This window comes from Ananas comosus, linkage group 4 (genome assembly GCF_001540865.1).
Source record: "Ananas comosus cultivar F153 linkage group 4, ASM154086v1, whole genome shotgun sequence".
Classification (NCBI taxonomy): domain Eukaryota; kingdom Viridiplantae; phylum Streptophyta; class Magnoliopsida; order Poales; family Bromeliaceae; genus Ananas; species Ananas comosus.
The window spans coordinates 12,226,934-12,247,226 of NC_033624.1; the positions used below are offsets into that span (position 1 = coordinate 12,226,934).

The window sequence follows — 20,293 nt, forward strand, 5'->3', positions numbered from 1 at the left end:
TAGGCTGGCTAGGGAGATAAGACGGTAAATTGTTTACCGTCTTTTAGAAGACGGTAAACAGTTAACCGTCTTATATAGGCACCTTGTGCCACGCGGGGAATTGCTGAGAAGGTGGTAGGGTGCGCGGGGAATTGCTGAAAAGGCGGCATGCTACGCCTAGAGAAGACGGTTAACGATTTACCGTCTGAATAAGACGGTTAACCATTTACCGTCTTCAAGAGCTATACTTATAGACGGTGAACGAATAACCGTCTTTATGAGAAATGCTGATCTGGCCGCTGAGGTGGCGAGAGGAGGGTTAGTTTCACAAATAAAATTTTCACAGGGTTAGTTTGGCAAATATGAAATTTCACAGGGTTAGTTTCGAAAAAAGTCCCTCGGACAACTCAAATATAAAAAGGCTTATATTTTATACATTTTAATTTTTACATTAAAATTTTTATTTTTTAAAAATTTTCTTTCAAAAGTTAGCTCGTATACGGTCGTTTATAAATAAGCCGAGCACAAACAATTAAAATTTTATTTTAGATTTAAAAATTAAACTATTTATGATGGCTCGCTTCCCGTTTGTGAATTTGATGCCTTTATTTACATAATAAGAAAATTGAATTTGATTTGAATTTAGAATTTACTATTTTGATATCAAATTAAATATTATTAGATAATCTTTTTTCTTCAAAAACTTACCCTACCCTATAACAATATTTTTAATATTAATATTCAACAATATTCCTTTACCAAATAGGCTATATCCCTGTTTAATCAAAAAAAAAAAAAATTCAACAATATCAATTATCTATTTGCATTAAAAATTCATATATCTCAAAAAGGCCAAAAAAATTGGATAACTTATTAAATTTGAATTTTAAATTTAATAAAGAAAGTAGTAGAATACATAAGTGAATTTGATGGTTTTATTTGCGGGAGAAGAAAATTACAATGCAGGAGAAACCATAAGTGAGTTTGTTTTTTTTTTTTTTTCAAGTTGGCCACACATTCTATATAATCTGATATAATATAACACTATAGAGAACGAGCATTAATGATTGAACTGGTATTAAAAAGTACCCACTAAAACAAATTTACAAAATACAAAGTCATAAAATACAAACTTGCAGAAGAATAGACTTAAAGACCCGCAAACATCAACACATTTTCTTAATTTTTTTTTTTTTTCTATGGCCACTGTATACAATATTCCAAAACAAAGGCTATGGGAGTTCCGCAAAGCATCTGATGAAGTCTAGATCATCACCGTGCATAGTATTCCACCAGCAGAAGTTCAGACATTTTACGAATGTTAAGCGCTCCGCGAGAATTTGCAGAACAGATGGTCCAGCAGGGTCATCAGAATTTGCCAAGTGTACAACCTTGAGATTTGGAAATGCGCCGCGTGGGAGAGAAGATAGCAGCAGCTCACTATTAGCGCACAAATACAGCTGCTCGACGGACGGAAAAGACAAGGGCAATTCTTTTAGTTTTGGGCAGTCTAGTAGCCTCAACTCCGACAGACAAGGAAAAGATCGTTGCGTAGCTGACGCTTCACACCACTCCTCCAACTCAGGCATGTGTTCTAGACTCAAGTTCTCCAATACAGGGAACGCACCATCGCCTGCACCATAGAACTCTGAGCCCAAACTCTTGACGGCTAGGAGAGAAACGAGATGCAGGACTTTAAGAGCAGGCAACTGCCCGAGAGGCGGAAGAGACTTGACGGCGGGAAGCTTCTCGAGAGCAAGGGTCTCAAGGTTATGCAATTGACTTATTCTTGGGAGGGTCTTGCATCTGAAACAAGAAGATAACTGAAGCTGAACAAGATTTGGGAGACTTGACTCCAACCATTTCGGAAAAATTTTGCCCGGGTAGCGAATTATCTTAAGTAGGGTCAAATTTTCATGCGGTTGGAGGCTGTCAAGGACTTCTTCGGCTACCGCAAGTGCATTGATCAGACCTTGCCTGCTTCTTCCTTCTACATCAGTGTGCACGCATGCTTCCATTTGCTTCTTGTAAGTATCCAAGTCCCATGCTAATGATAGTGCATTAAGGCCATCCATTTCTATTAAGTTAGCCTCTCTAGCCTGCTGGAAATTCTTCACATTTTCCAGGCTATAAATCAATAAGATGCCTTTAGGATTAAGCCTGTTGAGCTCCTTGAGGCCGCACTCGCTCTTTTCGCAAAGATCAAAGAGAAGTACTTCTCGAAAGTAGATTGGCAGTCTAAGTCCAGCGGGCATGCGCGTTAATTTATGGCAATGACTTGTGCTAAGACATGTAAGACTTTCTGTGTTCTTCTTGTTCTCCGGGAGCTCGCGTAGAAGGAGACAGCATCTTAGATTAATTGATCGAAGATCTGAGAGGCAACATATGCTTTCGGGCAACTTTTTTATTCTGGTAGATGTGAGGTTTAAGGTTTGCAAACTCTTTAAATGACCAACGGAATTTGGTAGGGAGACAAAGCTTGTGCAACATTCAAGATTCAGTGTTAGTAGATTGGAGAGATTACTAATGGAGTCTGGTAATTCTTTTAAAAATCGACATCCTTGCAGGTCCAAAACTTGCAGATTCTGCAAGAAACGAATAGATTGTGGGAGCGTTTCGAGGTTTGTGTATGACAAATTGAGATACCTTAGGTGTCTAAGATTACTAATTGAATTTGGCAATTCTTTGATCGGGTAGTATTTAAGATAAAGTGCTCTTAGAAGCTTCATACTAGAGAAAACAGTTTGAAGAATCTTCAGCATCACATCTTCATTTCCTATCTGCACAAAAGGATGTGACTTGAGGAAGTAAAAGGTTCGCAACTTTTTGACTTTATTGAGGATCTCTAGAACGGAAGGTATTATCTCTATTGTGTAGATAAAAGATGAATAACGTGTCGTAGGATATATGTCTCTTCTATTGACAGCTTTGGCAATGCTTGAACATTCTTCACTTGAAACAAATTGAGCAAGATCATGAACAAGATCATGAATCACGACAGCACCTATCACATGCCTATGTTCCTCGAAAAGTGATCTCAATAATAGCTCTTCGATATATTGGTAACCAACGTCTTCCAATTCCACACTCTCGGTGAGTGATTGAACAAATCCTTCAGCAATCCAAAGTTGGATCAGGTCCTTAGCTATTATAATAGTATCCTTTGGAAATATGGAGCAATATGCAAAGCATTGCTTCAGGTGCGACGGCAAATGATTATAACTCAACCTTAGAGCTGGTAAAATCTCATTCTCTTCTAACTTCCAACTATCATTGTCCCGAACAGCGAGCCACTCACTTTCCCTTCTCTTAGAGCGCATCAAGCTACCTAAAACCTTCGCTGCCAGCGGGACACCGCCACATTTTTTCACAATCTCCTTTCCAATGGTAACTAAGTTTGCGGTCTTCTCATTAGCACCTATCCCAAATGCTCTTCTCTCAAACAACAAACAACAATCATCCTCAGATAAAGTTTTCAAAAAGTGTGACTCCACCGTGGCCGTTACTGAGGCAACTCTACTACTGCGGGTGGTCACTATAATTTTACTTTCGGTCACGCCAATAGTTAGCAAAGTCCTAAATTTGTCCCATTTCTCATAATTTTCATTCCATACATCATCCAGCACGAGCAAAAATCTCTTTTTCGCAAGCTCCTGTTTTAGTTTAGACTGCATCGACGCCATGCTTGTGAGATCGCAAGAATTTTCTGTTGTATGCTCTATTATTGATCTGACAAGTCTTTTGTGGTCAAAATCATCAGAAACACACACCCATATTCTCTTCTCAAAGTGATCGCTTATTTGTTGATCATTATAGACTAATTGCGCGAGTGTCGTCTTACCGAGCCCTCCCATCCCAACAATTGCTATAATCCCGAGATCACCTCCAGACTTGTCCAGGAGAAATTCGATGATCTTTTTCCTATCTTCTTCCCGACCATAAACTTCCGATTCGATTACGAAGGAACTAGTTTCTTCTCTTGCAATATTCTCTTGCCTACAGCATTTTACTACAGATCTCTCTTGCAAATGAAACTTAGATCNGATTATTATTGTGGTTTATATGATGAGACAAAACTGACATGTCTTATTTTACCAGAATTAATAAAAAAAATTTACATGATTGGACCTAACTGAAATAATATACAAAAGATTTAGATCCTAGTAGCAAAAAAAAACAAAAAGAGGTAGAGACCAAAATTAAAAAAAGGAAGAAGGTTGAGGACCAATTGTGCAATTAATCCAAATTTGGAGAAATGCTATTGTTACATTCCAAAAGTGATATAAATCTAACATCCTCTTCATCCAAGGGTCCATATTGGATCCTTATTTTGTCAATTTTTTTAATACTAATAATTTTAAAAAATTAAACTCTAAGATACGGATGTAAATTAGATACATTAATCTTTTTTCGAGTGTACAAGTTCCATTTCTCTTGCTCGTATGCCGTGGTCAAATAGGAAATATGTACAATAATCACGACAAATATGACTTAGAAGAAGTTTTTAGCCTATGATGTTGACCATCAAGGTTGGTTTACCATATCTTTTATTATTTACTGTAATTTTATTGGCCAACACGATCCACAGCTGCATATTGTGAAATAATACAAATTAACTTTGCACTTTAAAAGCTTAACCCGATAAAAAATAATATTTAAATATTTTTATATTTAACAGTCTGCCTCTGTACTCGAGATTTTTTATAAGGTCCAAGACGTGAATTTTAATTAAATTTAAATAAAAATAATAATAATGCTAAGAGCCATAGGGGTACTATTTTGACAACCAGAGTAATCCAAATGTGATAAAAAGGCGCAATTAATCGAGAACCAAAGGATATTCGAGAAGCATCACCCATTAAATTTAAAGCAAAAAAAATTCTTTCGCTCGTTTTTCTTTTGAAAGAACAGAAGTAGCAAGTGAGCACTCACAGACCAGGATAGTTCACACAATCTTTAATTAATGCATGTACAAAAACTCAGGTGCTTCTCTTCATTAATCAAGCTTATTCTAGCTAAGTCTAATATGAGCCAATAGGCCACATAATTTGCAACTATGACCACAACTCGGATCAAATCGCCCCCAAAGAACCTCTTTAACTCTTCTGAGTAGAAGTCCTGACAAGCTCAAATTCTCCTCTGCTAATGCTTTACGAAATTCTTTCGAGTGTTGCCTTCGAATCCAGCATAACTCGGAGTGCCTCGAGCCCTTCTCAGAAAGGAAAAAACAGAGCAGTCTTCAAAGACAGCTCGGCGTCCTCTTTGCGAAGGCATGATCGTCAAGTCATGCAAACCATCCATAATAATATATAGTTCAGTGGTCATGTTTTTCATGCTCACTGGTAGCTCGTCTAAAGCGTGACAACACCATAGATTCATCGATCGAAGATTGGAGAGGTGACAAACAGTTTCAGGTAACTTTTGGACTCTAGAAAATGATAGGTCTAAGTGTTGCAAGCTCCTTAGATTACCGGTCGAACTTGGTAGGGAAAAAAGGCTCTTGCAGGAAGAAAGGTTCAATGTTAACAGATTGGAAAGGTCACCAATGGATTCTGGTAGTTCTTTTAAAGATTCGCATAGCATTAGGTTCAAAATCTGTAGATTTTGGAGGAAGCCGATAGATGTTGGCAGTGTTTCGAGGACGCTACATTGTTGTAGGTTCAAAATCTGTAGATTTTGGAGGAGGCCGATAGATGTTGGCAGTGTTTTAAGGACGGTGGACGACAGATCGAGGTACCTAAGATGTCTAAGATTACTAATTGTAATCGGTAACTCTTCGATCGGGTAGTATCTGAGATGAAGCGCCCTTAGAAGCCTCATGCTAGAGAAAGTAGTTTGAAGAATTTGCAACATCGTATCTTCCTCGTCTTTCTGTTTTTGAGAGTTCTCTGTTTCCACCAGAACACCATGTGATGCATGAAAGTAGAAGGTTCTCAGCTTCTTGGCTCTATCGAGGATCTCTAAAATCGATGGTGTCGACTCTTTTGCGTAGATAAATGATGAATAACGTGTCATAGGATAAATGCCCTTCCTGTGACCGTCTTTGTCGACGATTGAACATTCTTCACCGGAAACAGATTGCGCAAGATCGTGAACTAAATCATGGATCTTGATATTGGTTAATGTGCCATCTGACCATATATCAACTTTCTCAACTAGTGATCTCGATAATAGCTCTTTCAAATATTGCATACCCACGTCCGCCAATTCCACACTTTTGTCGAATGGCGGCTGAATGAAGCCTTCAGCAATCCAAAGTTGGATCAGAGTCTCAGTTTCTATAAAAATATCCTTTGGAAATATGGAGCAATATGCGAAGCACTGCTTCAAGTGCGACGGTAAATGATTATAACTCAACCTGAGAGCCGGCAAAATCTCATTCTCTTCTAAGTTCCAAATCTCATTGTCTCAGATTGCCGACCAATCGCTCTCCCTTCTTTTCGAATGCATCAAGCTACCTAAAGCCTTTGCCGCCAACGGGATACCGCCGCATTTTTTCACAATCTCCTTTCCAATGGCAACCAATTTTTTGGTCTTTTCACAGGCGCCTACTCCGAATGCTCTTTTCTCAAACAACAACCAACAATCATCCTCGGATAAAGCCTTCAAATAGTGCGGCTCCGCCGTGGCCATTAGGTAGGCTACTTGGCTGCTTCGGGTGGTCACTATAACTTTACTTCCCACACCACCAATTGTTACTAGTAGAGTCCTAACATGGTCCCATTCCTTATAATTTTCATTCCATACATCATCCAACACGAGCAAAAATCTCTTTTTTCCAAGATCCTGTCTTAGTTTAGACTGCATCGATGCCATGCTCGTGAGATCGCAAGCATTTCCCGTTATATATTCTATTATCGATCTGACAAGTCTTTTAGGATCAAAATCGTTAGAAACACACACCCATATTTTCTTCTCAAAGTGGTTGCTTACTTGTTGATCATTATAGACAAATTGGGCGAGCCTCGTCTTGCCAACCCCTCCCATCCCAACAATTGCTACAATCCCGAGATCACCTCCGGACGTGTCCACAAGATATTCGATGATCTTTTTCTTATCTTCTTCCCTACCAAAAACTTCCGATTCAATTACGGAAGAGCCGGTTTCTCCTCTCGCGGCATTCTCTTGCCTGCAACATGTTATTACTAAAGATCTCTCTTGCAAATGAAACTTAGATCTCCCCTCTGCGAGCTCATCTAGTCTCTCCCTAATCTCTCTAATCTCCCTACCAATCTTAAACTGAGAAATAAATGAGTCAGGCAAAGATAACAGGTTACTCACCGTTCCCATCATCCAGCTAGCAGTACTGCTTTCCGGATCAGCTAAACTCCTCTTCCGGTTCTTGGCCAAGCCCTCGTCTAGCAGATCGTCGATATCATAGGCCACGTCTTTGAGGCGTCGCAGCCACCCTTTGAGAGCTTTCTCCTGCACTTGCCGCGCCTCCGCATCCTCGAGCACGTCGCGGATGGCGGAGAGGGTGCCCGCCAGCTTCTTCAGCTCGGTGCCGACGTCCATCAGCTGACCAAACTCGCTTGTGATTCGGTCCCTCAGTCTGTCCAGCAATGAGTTCAGGACGCCGGAAGCCACTACGTCTGCCATTTTCTTTTTGATGTAATCAATCGATCGATCGATCAAGAATTGAATGAAATTAAGATGAATAAGGCTAAACGAAAGGAGGAGAGGAGACCAGTTTTACGCTGTGCAAAAGACTTGACTTGAGGATCCTTCCATGTCGGCGGGTGATTGGCCTGAGAGTAGAAAAAAAAGTCATACAAGAAGAAAAATGGAGGGCGAAACATTATCATTCTCGCAAGAAAAATAAAAGGGGGGCCAAAGGACATTCTCAGGTTGACCAAATCAACCTGCGTACTCTTTCTGCAATATTTTGATTAGGACTTTCTCAATGACCTCTCTTGTGGTTCAAAAACTAAATTTTAGAAAATAATAGGGAAGTCTAATATCCTAAATATTCCTCTAAAAATTAAAATATATTAAATAACTTTGCAAAGGAGCGTAACTTTCAAAAATAACCTTTATACTAACTCACCGTCAATTTTGAATTAACGGTAAATAAAATTTCAATTTTATTCCTATTGTCATTACCATCTTAAAATATTTATTTGGCTATAAAATCATAAATAATTTTATAAACACCCTTTTAAATTCATAAATAACCTACATTTAGAGATAGTTTTTATCAATTAAAAAAATATATATAATCCTGACAAGTTAAGCTAAAAAAATCTCAAAATCAAAAAATATAACCTAAATATATATATATAGAGAGAGAGAGTCCGACTACTATACTCTTATGAGTACGATCTCCTTCGTACTCATAAGTCATTTTCGATGATAGAGCTTCCGAATCGACGATCCATACCGTTAAACATTTTTTAGAGCATTTAAAACTTTTAGAAATCAAATTTCAAAATTTTTTGACATCTTTTATTTTACGATCAAAAGCTCACAAAATTGACAAATTTTAACGGTCGATATAGAATACTTGCTAGTTTAACGGTGCAAAAGAATCGGAATATGTTGAATTTTTGATAGAAAATTCTATTCACTATCTAGCTAAAGATCAATAACTCCAATCTTAAATTGAAGAATCCGATCATCCATTTTTAGGACGTCGTTCGAGTTTGACCGTTCATTTTATGCCCGCCCGATCGACTTTATTATGATTTCGAAAAATTACGAAATTTATTTTTTAGAAGTTTTAAATATTCTAAATCATATTTAACGAAGTGAATCGTCGATTCGGAAGCTCCATCATCGAAAACAACTTATGAGTACGAAAGGCTCTATACTCATAAGAATATAGTAGCCCTACTATATATGAGTCCGGCTACTGTACTCTTTTTTTATTAAACAGGGGTATATCCTATTTGAGAGTACAAGTAAGGTTCGGTTGGAAAGCGATAAGTGAAGCAGGCTAAAGTAAATAGGGAAACAGGAAAAGAAGCGAAAACAAGGAAGAGGCCCCAACAGAACAAGAAGAAAGACGGAGATTTGGAAGCCAACATAGTTGCAGAACAGCTGCAAAACACTCGGCCGTCGGTGAGACCGTAGTTTATTCATCCTTCCCCGAGCGATATCTTCCACAATCACACCGTGTAGAGAATGCTCTGACCCAGGAATTCGCTCTGATTGAGTCAATCTTCAAACAATCTCTTGTTCCGCTCATTCCATAATGCCAAGCAAGAAGCAATGAAAATGAGGTCGAAATCATTCTTAAAAGATCCAGAGAATGCATTTCGAGTCCTACTCCAAAGCTCAGCTAACACTCCAGAGGTACCAGAAATCATTCTTAAAAGATCCAGAGAATGCATTTCGAGTCCGGCTACTATACTCTTATGAGTACGATCACCTTCGTACTCATAAATTGTTTTCGATGATAGAGCTTCCGAATCGACGATCCATACCGTTAAATATTTTCTAGAGTATTTAAAACTTCTAGAAATCAAATTTCATAATTTTTCGACATCATTTACTTTACGATCAAAAGCTCACAAAATTGACAATTTTTAACGGCCGGTACACGATACTTGCTAGTTTAACGGTGGAAAAGAATCGGAATAGATTGAATTTTCGATATAAATTCTATTCACTACCTAGATAAAGATCAATAACTCCGATCTTAAATTGAAGGATCCGATCATCCACTTTTAGGATGTCGTTTGATTTTGACCGTTCATTTTATGTCCGCTTGATGGACTTTATTATGATTTCAAAAAATTACAAAATTTATTCTCTAGAAGTTTCAAATACTCTAGATCATATTTAACGGAGTGGATTATCGATTCGGAAGCTCCATCATCGAAAACAANTCAGGTACTTTGACGCTTCGTATACAGGAAAAATTCCTTTGTATACGGCGGATTTGTCGGCGTGCCCGGGGAACGAGATATCCGGGGCGTGACATATATATATATATATATATATATATATAAGGGTCCAGCTACTATACTATTATGAGTACGATGCGTTGTTTTCGATGATAAAGCTTCCGAATCGACGATCCACACCGTTAAACATTATTTACAACATTTAAAACTTTTAGAAATCATATTTTATAATTTTTCAACATCATTTACCTTATGATCAAGAGGTCACAAATTTGACAATTTTAACGGCCAGTATGGAATACTTACTAGTTTAATGGTGTAAAAAAATCGAAATTTGTTGAATTTTTGATAGAAAATTTTATTCACTACATAGATAAAGATCAATAACTCTGATCTTTAATTGAAGGATCCGATCATCCTTTTTTAGGACGTCGTTCGATTTTGATCGTTCATTTTATGCCCACTTGATGGACTTTATTATGATTTCGAAAATTTACGAAATTTATTTTCTAGAAGTTTCAAATACTCTAGATCATATTTAACGGAGTGGATCGTCGATTCGGAAGCTCTATCATTGAAAATAACTTATGAGTATGAGGGTTCCAATACTCATAATAGTATAGTAGCCACGGCTTATATATAAATATATAGAGCAGGGCTGCTGTGCTCTCAGGAGCACGGAGGCCTCCGTGCTCCTGAGCCGTTTTCGATGATGGAATTTTCGAATCGACGATCGGTTCCGTNAATTTTCACTTTATTTCAAAAGAAAAAATTGCATAAGTTTTAATTTCATACAACAAAAGAAGTTCCACTTATTGCTCTAGGTTTTCTATCTTAATTTTTTATATAAATAGGCTATTAAATTAAATAGCAAAATATATGTTCTACAAATTACAATAAAGTATCTTATTTTACAAACCACATAGTAGTAAAATGATATATTTTACTATGTATTTTAATATTTTAAAATAAATGTTATCATTCTAAAATACTTTTGTAAAGAATTTTGAAGTTAAGGGCAAAATGGGCAACCACATTCATGACAATTTAAACACTGTAGCATTCTGAAAGAGACGGAAATCAGTAGTAAGGATATATTTGAAAGATAATAAGTATTTGTAGGCGTATTTGTGATATAATTAAATTTATAGGGACATCTATGATATTTTTGAAGTTTAGAAGGGCGTGAATAAAATTGACTCAAAATAATATGTGTTATTTGGAGAACAAGAGACATTGTGATATAAGTTAGAATAATAGTAAATTTATATTTGAATGTATTTAGAGAGTAAAACTATACGTAGACCGCTCACTTTGAAGAGATCTATTAATTTGAGACTTAAAAAAAATAATAATAATTTAAATAAAAAATCTTTTATATTTTTAATACTCTCAAAATTGATAGTTCACGAATTTTTTTTTTCAACTTATATACTTTGTTGTACAACTTATAACTAACTTAATCTGCAAACTTATTTTTACAAAGCTTTACAATTGAATTCAACAGTAATTCTAAATAGTTGGATCCCTTTGAGACAATTATGGCAAAGTACAGTACTAATTAATTAATTTTTTACGTAGAGTGTTCACGATATATGAGATAAAATACAAAGGGTCTTTTTGTTAAAAGAAGTCTTATTTTACTGTAATGCCCTATTTGGATACACAATAAAAAAGTTTCATAGAGTTTATATTCTGTAATTTTGGTTTGAAAGAAATAGAAAATTCGGTAACTATAAAAAATTCCACAGATTTAATTTTAAACTGTTTGGACATATATCGATCATATCATTCCACAAAAACTCCAACGATTAAAATTTTATGTAAATTTAAAATTTTAAAATTTAAAATTTAAAATTTAACTATTTATGATGGCTAGCTTCTAGTTTGGCACTTTTTTTGTGTAGTGAATTTGATGGCTTTATTTGCAAAATAAGAAAATTAAATTTGATTTGAATTTAGAATATACTATTTTGATTTGAAGTTAAATAATATAAAATAATTATTTTTCTTCAAAAACCTCAACTATCATAAATTACTATTTTTAATATTAATATTCAACAATCTCAATTACCTATTTGCATAAAAGAAAATTCATTTATCTCATAAAGGTAAAAAAAAAATTGGAATGATTATTAAATTTAATTTTAAATTGGATAAAGAAAATAGTAGAATACATAAGAGTGTATTTGGTTCCTTGTAAAATCATCCTAAATTTTTTTACATTTGAAAGGTGAGATTCGGTGTTTCATTACTCGTAAAAATATTTTCTCGAATTTTTTTTTTTTACATATTATAAGGAAAATGAGGGTTTTTGTTTCCCCATCTCTTTGAGCGGAAACACCCGGCGTTGAGCACGCGTAACAAAAGCACGCGGTCCACGAGAGGTCCACGGTGGACCTTTTTCTCTCATATATATATATATATATATATATATATATATATATATATATATATATATAGAGGCTCCTATGCTTCGAAAGAACGGAGGCCTCCGTTCTTATAAATTGTTTTCGATGATTGGACATCCGATTTAGCAATCGGTTCCGTTAAACATGTCAATGCTATTAGAACTATCTAGAAATCAAATTTCATAATTTTTTGACTTCGTTTGCTTAGTGAACGAGTAGTCTCAAAATGAACGGCTGAAAATAAAAATTTTATAAAAAACAGTAATAAAAGACTAAAATTTCAAATCGAAAGTATTATTCTTGTTCTTGATGTTAAGTAAAATTTTCTACTAAAGTTTCATGTAATTTGGATACTTCTACACCGTTGAACTTAAAAACATGCCACATCGACCCTTAAAATAGTTATTTTTGAGCTCTTTTGTAAAGATATTTAAAATGTGTGTGAATATTGCCCACACCCCTTTCATTTTTACTGTTAGATATATATATACACTTGGTACAATGCATAAAATCAAATACCCAAGTTAGTAGGGTTGTTACAACAGATCCTTTAGTATTGGAAACCCAAATTAGTAGGGCTGTTACAACAGACCCTTTGGTATTGGGATTTCAGTTGATTAAGGGGGTTTGTTGCCTATTTCCATAATACCCCCCCGCAAACAGATGGGAGGAACGACCATTAGTTTGTCCTTTAAGTCCAAGAACCGTTGCTTCGACAGCGGTTTGGTTAAGACATCAGCTAGCTGATCAGCAGTGGGAATGTATGAAACTTGAAGTTGTTTCTTGCGGACTTGATCTCGGACGAAGTGAAAATCAAGCTCAAGATGCTTTGAGCGAGCGTGGAAAACTGGATTTGCTGCTAGATATGTAGCTGAGACATTATCACACCATATTCGGGGAGTGGTAGGAAGGGGCTGGTGTAATTCCCGAAGAAGACATTGTAACCAGTAAACTTCAGATGTAGCAGATGCTAAGGCACGATATTCAAATCGGTGCTGGATCGAGCGACTGTATTTTGTTTCTTTGAACTCCATGAGATCAAATTATGGCCATGAAAGACAGCATAGGCAGAGGTACTCTTTCGATCACTCGTGTCACCTCCCCAATCGGCATCAGAGAAGGCAAAAAGAGATGGGGAAGTAGAAGATTTAAGGAGAAGGCCATGGTCGATGGTTCCTCGTAAGTACCGGAGTATTCTCTTCACTGCTTGCCAATGATTGATGGAAGGTGAGTGCATGAATTGATTTACCTTGTTGACAGACATAGTGATGTCAGGTCTGGTGAGAGCTAAGTACTGAAGCGTACCTACTACTTGACGAAACAAGGTAGGATCTTCAAAGTTGTTGGAAGAGTCCTGGACTAAGTGGACTTGTGGAGAGGATGGCGTTGATACAGGTGTAGCATCATGCATATTCACACGTCTCAAAAGGTCCCTGATGTACTTAGACTGGGAGAGTTGAAGTCCATTTGAGAGCCAAGTCACCTCTACTCCAAGAAAGTATGTAAGGGGGCCCAAATCTTTGAGTGCAACAACTTGCCCAAGCTGATGAATAATGTCATGAAGAAGTGAAATGGTGGATCCTGTCAAAATCAGATCATCAACATATACAAGACAATAGGTAGTATGTTGGCCAGAGGAATAGATAACAAGAGAGCTATCAGCCTTGGATCCTTTAAAGCTAATATTTTGTAATGCTGTTGTGAGGCAAAAGTACCAAGTTCGGGGAGCTTGTTTTAATCCGTATAAGGACTTCTTTAAAGAACACACATGATGTGGGTGATTTCGATCGACGAAGCCTTGGGGTTGCTCCATGTAGACTGGTTCTTCAAGAGTCCCATGTAGGAAGGCATTTGATACGTCTAGTTGACGAATGGGCCAGCGAGAGTTGATTGCAATGGATAAAATGAGACGAACTGTAGCTGGTTTAATGACAGGACTAAAGGTTTCAATATAGTCCGCGCCCGGCCGTTGATGAAAGCCTTTTGCAACAAGTCTCGCTTTATGGCGATCAATTGAACCATCGGGTTTGGTTTTAATTCGATAAATCCATTTACAACCAATGACATTAGTGGCTTGTGATCGTGGAACTAAATCCCATGTCCCATTGGCCATTAAGGCATCTATTTCATCAGCCATAGCTTGACGCCAAATTTGTTGCTTTGCAGCCTCTCTATATGTGGTGGGGGTAGAGTGAGTCGTGGGCACGACATGATGAGCTTTGGGTTTTAAGTGACCAGTTTTGGACCTTGTGACCATAGGGTGTTGTATTTGGGTATTTGTGGTTCGAATTGGGTAGGCTGGGAGGTCAATTGTGAGTTGAGGAGCTACAGGCACACCATTGGAGCTCGGTTGATTTGGTGGTAGTTGAGGTGTCATGGGCACGATATTGGGAGCTGATAGAGTGACTGTGGTGTTTTCTGTAGAAGTTGGAGCATGGCTGTTTGTTGGTGGCGAGGGTTGTGTGTATCTGGTCGCTAGTGTAGTCAGGACATTGGGTGTAGTCAGGACATTAGGTGTGATTGAGTTATTGGAGGGTGGAATGGGCTGACCAAGAGAGAATATAGGAATCGGTGAAGGTGGTGGACCGAGAATTGAAGATTTTCCATCACTTTCCTTGAACGGGAACACTTGTTCATCAAACAAAACATGGCGTGAGTGAAAGATTTTATTAGTAGATAGGGACAAACATTTGTAGCCCTTATGAAGAAGACTGTAACCAAGAAATACACACTTAGAAGAACGAGGTTCAAGTTTGTTCTTAGTGTACGGATGAAGCCAAGGATAACAACAGCAACCAAAAACACGGAAAAAATTATATTCCGGGTTACGTTGAAAAATCATTTGGTAAGGTGATTTGTGGTTGAGTTTTGGAGTGGGTAATCGATTTATTGTATAAACCGCAGTGGCAAAAGCATGGTCCTAGTATTTTGGCGGTACTGAGGAATGATATAGGTAAGCACGTCCTGTTTCAGTTATGTGACGGTGTTTTCGTTCAGCATATCCATTTTGTTCGGGTGTGTGTAGGCAAGAGCTTCTTTGTATAATGGCATTTTTAGTTAAGTAATGTCTGAGGGCTTGAAATTCCCCTCCCCAATCGGATTGGAATTGTTTGGTGGGTTTCCCAAAAAAATTTTCAACTGTAGCTCGGAATTTGACAAAACAATTGAACACATCAGATTTGTGGCGAAGAAAGTATATCCAAGTGTACTTAGTGTGGTGATCAAAAAAGAGTACATAATATAAGCAACCATCAGAAGAAGGAATTGGGGCTGGACCCCATAAATCAGAACAAATAAGTTCTAATGGGTCTGTAGCATTATAATTAGAATCATGAAAAGGAAGTTTATGTGATTTGCTGACACAACAGGTTTCACATAAGGAGGACGTAGTCTTAGCTGAAGCAGACAATTTATTTAAAGATAAAACTTTATTGATAGTTTTTGAACAAGCATGGCCTAATCTAGCATGCCAAGTAGACAAAGAAACTGAATTGCAAACTGGAGAAACAGGATCCGCAGCTAACTGATAGAGGCCATCTTTAATGTATCCCTGGTGGAGTGGCTGCTTCGTTTTGCAGTCCTTAATCACAAAAAAAGTAGGAAAAAATTCAAGTGAGACATCATTAGAAGCTGTAAACTGACGAACAGATAGTAAGTTTGCGTTAGATTTAGGAACATGAAGGATATTGTGTAATGAAAAAGGACGAGAATTGAGAGATAAATTATTAGAACCAATATGAGTAATAGGTAAGCTTTTACCATTTGTGAGAGTAATTTCATCGGTTCCAGAATATTTGGAGTGAATGCCCAGGTTTTCTAGTTCAGAAGTCAAGTGATGGGTTGCTCCAGTATCAACGATCCATGGTTTGGTTGATGTGGTGGGAGATGAAGTGAAGTTGGCTGCTGGTTTTGGTGTGTAATCATTATTGTTGTTGTATTTAGGATTTGGACATTGTTTGTAGGTGTGTCCTTGACCCCGACAATTATAACAAATGGGTGTGAATGATTAAGTGTTTGCTTGAGAGGTACGCCCACGACCAGAGTTGGAATAATATCCTCCACGTTTGTATCCACGTCCTCTGCCTCGCCCGCCACTATTAGTGTTTTGGCGAGCATTATAGTGAGCAACAGCAGATGCGTTGAGGGAGGGAATTGAGCTCTTAAGCTGCATTTCTTCAGAGAGGAGTAAGCCAAATAAATCATCAAATGAAATAGAAGTTAACCTTGCCTCAATGTTGCGGGTGAAAGGTCTGTAATCTTGTCCGAGACCGCGTAAGATATGATCAATGAGATCATCTTCTGAGATGGCAGCATCAAGAGCAATGAGTTGATCAAATAATCGCTTGGCACGATCCATATAGGTGGCAATGGAGCCGTTGTCCCGAGATAAGGCATGAAGAGCACTTTTGAGAGTACGAACTTGCGCTCTAGAACCAGAAGCATAAGTGGTTTGTAAACGAGACCAAGCAGCATAAGCTGTAGTGGCACCAACAACCTGGGGGAGAACGGATTCCGAAATAGAGCTTAGAATCCAACTTAGCACAATTTGGTCTTTGATATACCAGTCTTTGTATGCTGGATTTGCTGCGTTGTTAATTTCTTTAGAAGGAGGAGGTGTGGATCCATCTATATGATGAATCAATTGTTGGCCACAAAGGAAAGGAGTAATCTGAGTTTTCCATAGGAGATAATTGGAGGAAGTGAGTTTGATTGTCAGTTGGTGATGAACCGAAGGTGGAGTTATAGGCATTAGAGAGGAGGACGAAGAGGAAGAGGATGATTGTGTGGCCATGGTGTTTAAACCTTAGCAGGCTCTGATATCATAAAGATATTTAAAATGTGTGTGAATATTGCCCACACCCCTTTCATTTTTACTGTCAGATATATATACACTTGGTACAATGCATAAAATCAAATACCCAAGTTAGTAGGGCTGTTACAACAGATCCTTTAGTATTGGGAACCCAAATTAGTAGGGCTGTTACAACAGACCCTTTGGTATTGGGATTTCAGTTGATTAAGGGGGTTTGTTGCCTATTTCCATAATATTTTGATCGCTTGGTAAATGATGTCGAAAAATTATGAAATTTGGTTTCTAGATAGTTCTAATAGTATAGATTATGCCTAATGGAGCCGATCGTCGAATCAGATGTCTTATCATCGAAAACAACTTACAAGCACGGAAGCCTCCGTACTTTCGAAAGCACGGAAGACCTACTATATATATATATATATATATATATATATATATATATATATATATATATATATATATATATATATATATTATTTTTACTCTATATATAAATTATACAATATTTTATTCATAAATTATCGTTTCTTTATCCTCCTCTCTACCGTAAACCTCCGACTGGACTACGAAAGACCCGGTTTCCGCTCTCGCTGAATTCTCTATCTTACAATCATGTACCACTCCCTCGCGCAAATGAAACTTCGATCTCTCGTCCGCGATCTCGTCTAACCTCTCCCTGATTTTTTTAACCTTCCTGGCTATTCTAGACTGAAAGATAATAGAGTTGGGGAGGGAAGACAGCTTACCGAGCACCGCCTTCGTGCCGCTTCCGTTCCGGCGCCGGGAAGTCCTTCTGAGTGCTTCGGCGGCGGCGACCTCGTCGAGCACGTCGTCGGCGTCGAATGCGGCGTCCTTGAGCCTCCTCAGCCACCCGGCGAGAGCTCGCTCCTGCGCCTGCCGCGCCTCCGCGTCCGCGAGCACGTCGCGGATGGCGGCGAGGGTCGTCTCCAGCTCGTTCAGCTCTTTCTCGACGCCCATCACTAGCCCGAACTCCTTCGTGACCTGGGCTCCCAGCTTGTCAAACACCAGCCTTAGGAGGCTCGAGCTCACTACGTCCGCCATCGTTGCTAGCAATTTCTCTTCTCTGAGTGCTTCCTCTGATGCTTTGTTGCGATGGAGTCTAATTAACTAAATACTAGTCACCAAGAGAGAGAGAGAGAGAGAGAGAGAGAGAGAAGTTTCTGGGAAATGAGTGCTCTATATATGGTGCTTTTGAAAAACGCGAGTCAAGAAGAAGCGAACAAATGTAGTTATGAGATTCTTGAGTGGAAGTGACTTGTGGGGACGAAGTAGGTTGTGACTTGCGAGGAGGCCTCACCTCTCATTGCGCGTGTAAAGATAAAAGGAAGAGAGGAAAACTAATATATAAAGAATAGTAGGAAATGGAGAAGTAATAAAAGAGAAAAGGCGAAGCAGGGAGAGATACTGCCTTCGGCCTAATCCCGCGTGGGCCTGCCAAATCCCCGCCGTCCTCCCCGTTCAGATTTCATGCAACTTCTGCCTCTATATGACTCCTTTAATTTGCAACTTTCAGCTCATTTCTTGCAGGAGAAGAGCGAAAGCTCTCCCGCGCGTCCTGTAACTCCTGTTAATCACCTGCCACGATGCAGGTCGGAATTTGTTGCGGTTACAACATATCTAGACACAATTTCATATCTAAACCAAGCCAACCCCAGCTATTTGATACTTACTTAGGGGTGTAATGTGGCACGGCCCACAATTTTTTTTTGTGCCGATTCCGGCTAGGGGCCGGCCCAGCCTGGCCCGGTTACAAATCTGGGCTGGGCCGTGCAGGGCTGGAGCTACCAACTCTCTGGTAAACATTTTAAACATTTATTAAAATGTATACAAAATTTGATTATATATTTTTGGGAAAACTTTAAAAAACCCCATGTGGTTTCGCACTTTTTCATTTTAATATCTTGTTATTTAAAGTGTATCAAGTTAGTACCCTGTGGTTTCTCACTTTATCACTTTAGTACCCTGCGGTTTAAAGTGTATCAAGTTAATATTCTATAGTTTTATTTTTGTATTAAGTTAGTATCCTGTAGTTTTATTTTTATATCAAGTTAGTACCCTATGATTTTTAAACCACATGGTACTAAAGTGATAAAGTGTGAAACCACAGGGTACTAAAGTGATAAAGTGTGAAACCACAGTGTACTAAAGTGATAAAGTATGAAACCACAGGGTACTAAAGTGATAAACTGCGAAACCACATGGTACTAACTTGATACACTTTAAACCACATGGTATTAAAGTGAAAAAGTACAAAACCATAGGATACTAACTTGATACACTTTAAACCACAAGGTACTAAAGTGAGAAAAAGTGAAACCACAAGGGTCTTATTTGAAGTTTTCCCTATATTTTTTACATATGTATTTTTACAGTATATAGATTATATTTATTAAATTATATTTTAGTTTAAATGGTGAAACCTTATAGAACCTCGAATGGCAAATCTTATAGAAGCTTTTTCTTTTCCTATGTATGAAGAGTTGAAGACTAAAGAGCTCCTCTTAACAACTTTTTTTTCTTATGAATTTTTTAATAATTTTTTGCTTATATATTCTTTTAAAAAATTATTTAGTTACTTACAAGTTCTTACAAAAAATTTTGTGACACATAAACCAAATATTCAAAAGGCGTATTTGACCAAAAGTCTTGACATTGCATTTCAGAAAATAAAAAAAAATAGAAATTTGAAACTAAATTCTCCGGATCTAAGCATAAAAAGAAAAAATATTTTAGTTAAAAAAAATCACAAATGTTTAAATTTTAATTTAAATATATCCTCCTCAAAAGCCCTTCCGGCTTTTTTTATAAAATAACCTTTTTAAATTTTATTATTTACGAAATAATCTTGTCTAAATTATATTTAAAAAATTAATCTCTTAAAGACGGCGAATGATTTATCGCTTTCATAATGAGTCTAATTTCTTAGAAAAATGGTAAATCATTCACTGTCTTTCGCTTGTTTATTGTTTCTTTCTATAATCCTAACAACCATATAAATATTTCAACAAATCACATATAATCTTAACAATCTGAAAATTCTAATAATTTATCCATACAATCCTAACAAGCAAAAAGATCCTAATAATCTATCCATATATTCGTAATAATCAAACATTACATAATCTTAACAAATTGAAAATTCTAATAATATATTCATATAAATCTTAACAAATTGAAAATTCTAATAATATATCCATATAATCCTAACAATAAAAAAAAAT

At 37.3% G+C, this 20,293-nt stretch overlaps 2 protein-coding genes across 4 annotated transcripts; both read right to left on the bottom strand.

The window, feature by feature from the left end:
* On the bottom strand, positions 838 to 7,658 carry LOC109709109 (disease resistance protein RGA2-like). Its single transcript, XM_020231179.1, is given in 3 exon segments — positions 838 to 4,013; positions 4,273 to 4,327; positions 5,123 to 7,658. Coding segments are annotated over 3 exon segments (5,313 nt in total). The 5' UTR covers positions 7,579 to 7,658; the 3' UTR covers positions 838 to 1,211.
* LOC109709296 (putative disease resistance protein RGA3) lies at positions 15,493 to 18,688 on the bottom strand. 3 transcript variants are annotated; one of them, XR_002215983.1, is made up of 3 exons: positions 17,798 to 18,688; positions 15,998 to 16,733; positions 15,493 to 15,818 (listed from the first exon to the last, which is right to left on the bottom strand). XR_002215983.1 is itself a non-coding variant. In XM_020231460.1 (2 exons), the coding sequence occupies exons 1-2, from the start codon at positions 18,111 to 18,113 to the stop codon at positions 16,666 to 16,668; spliced, it is 384 nt and encodes a 127-aa protein (XP_020087049.1). In that variant the 5' UTR covers positions 18,114 to 18,679; the 3' UTR covers positions 15,493 to 16,665. The 3 variants fall into 3 exon arrangements, 2 of the variants coding, with proteins under 2 accessions (XP_020087049.1, XP_020087050.1); XM_020231460.1 differs by having other exon boundaries at positions 15,493 to 16,733; positions 17,798 to 18,679; XM_020231461.1 differs by lacking the exon at positions 15,998 to 16,733 and having other exon boundaries at positions 17,798 to 18,673.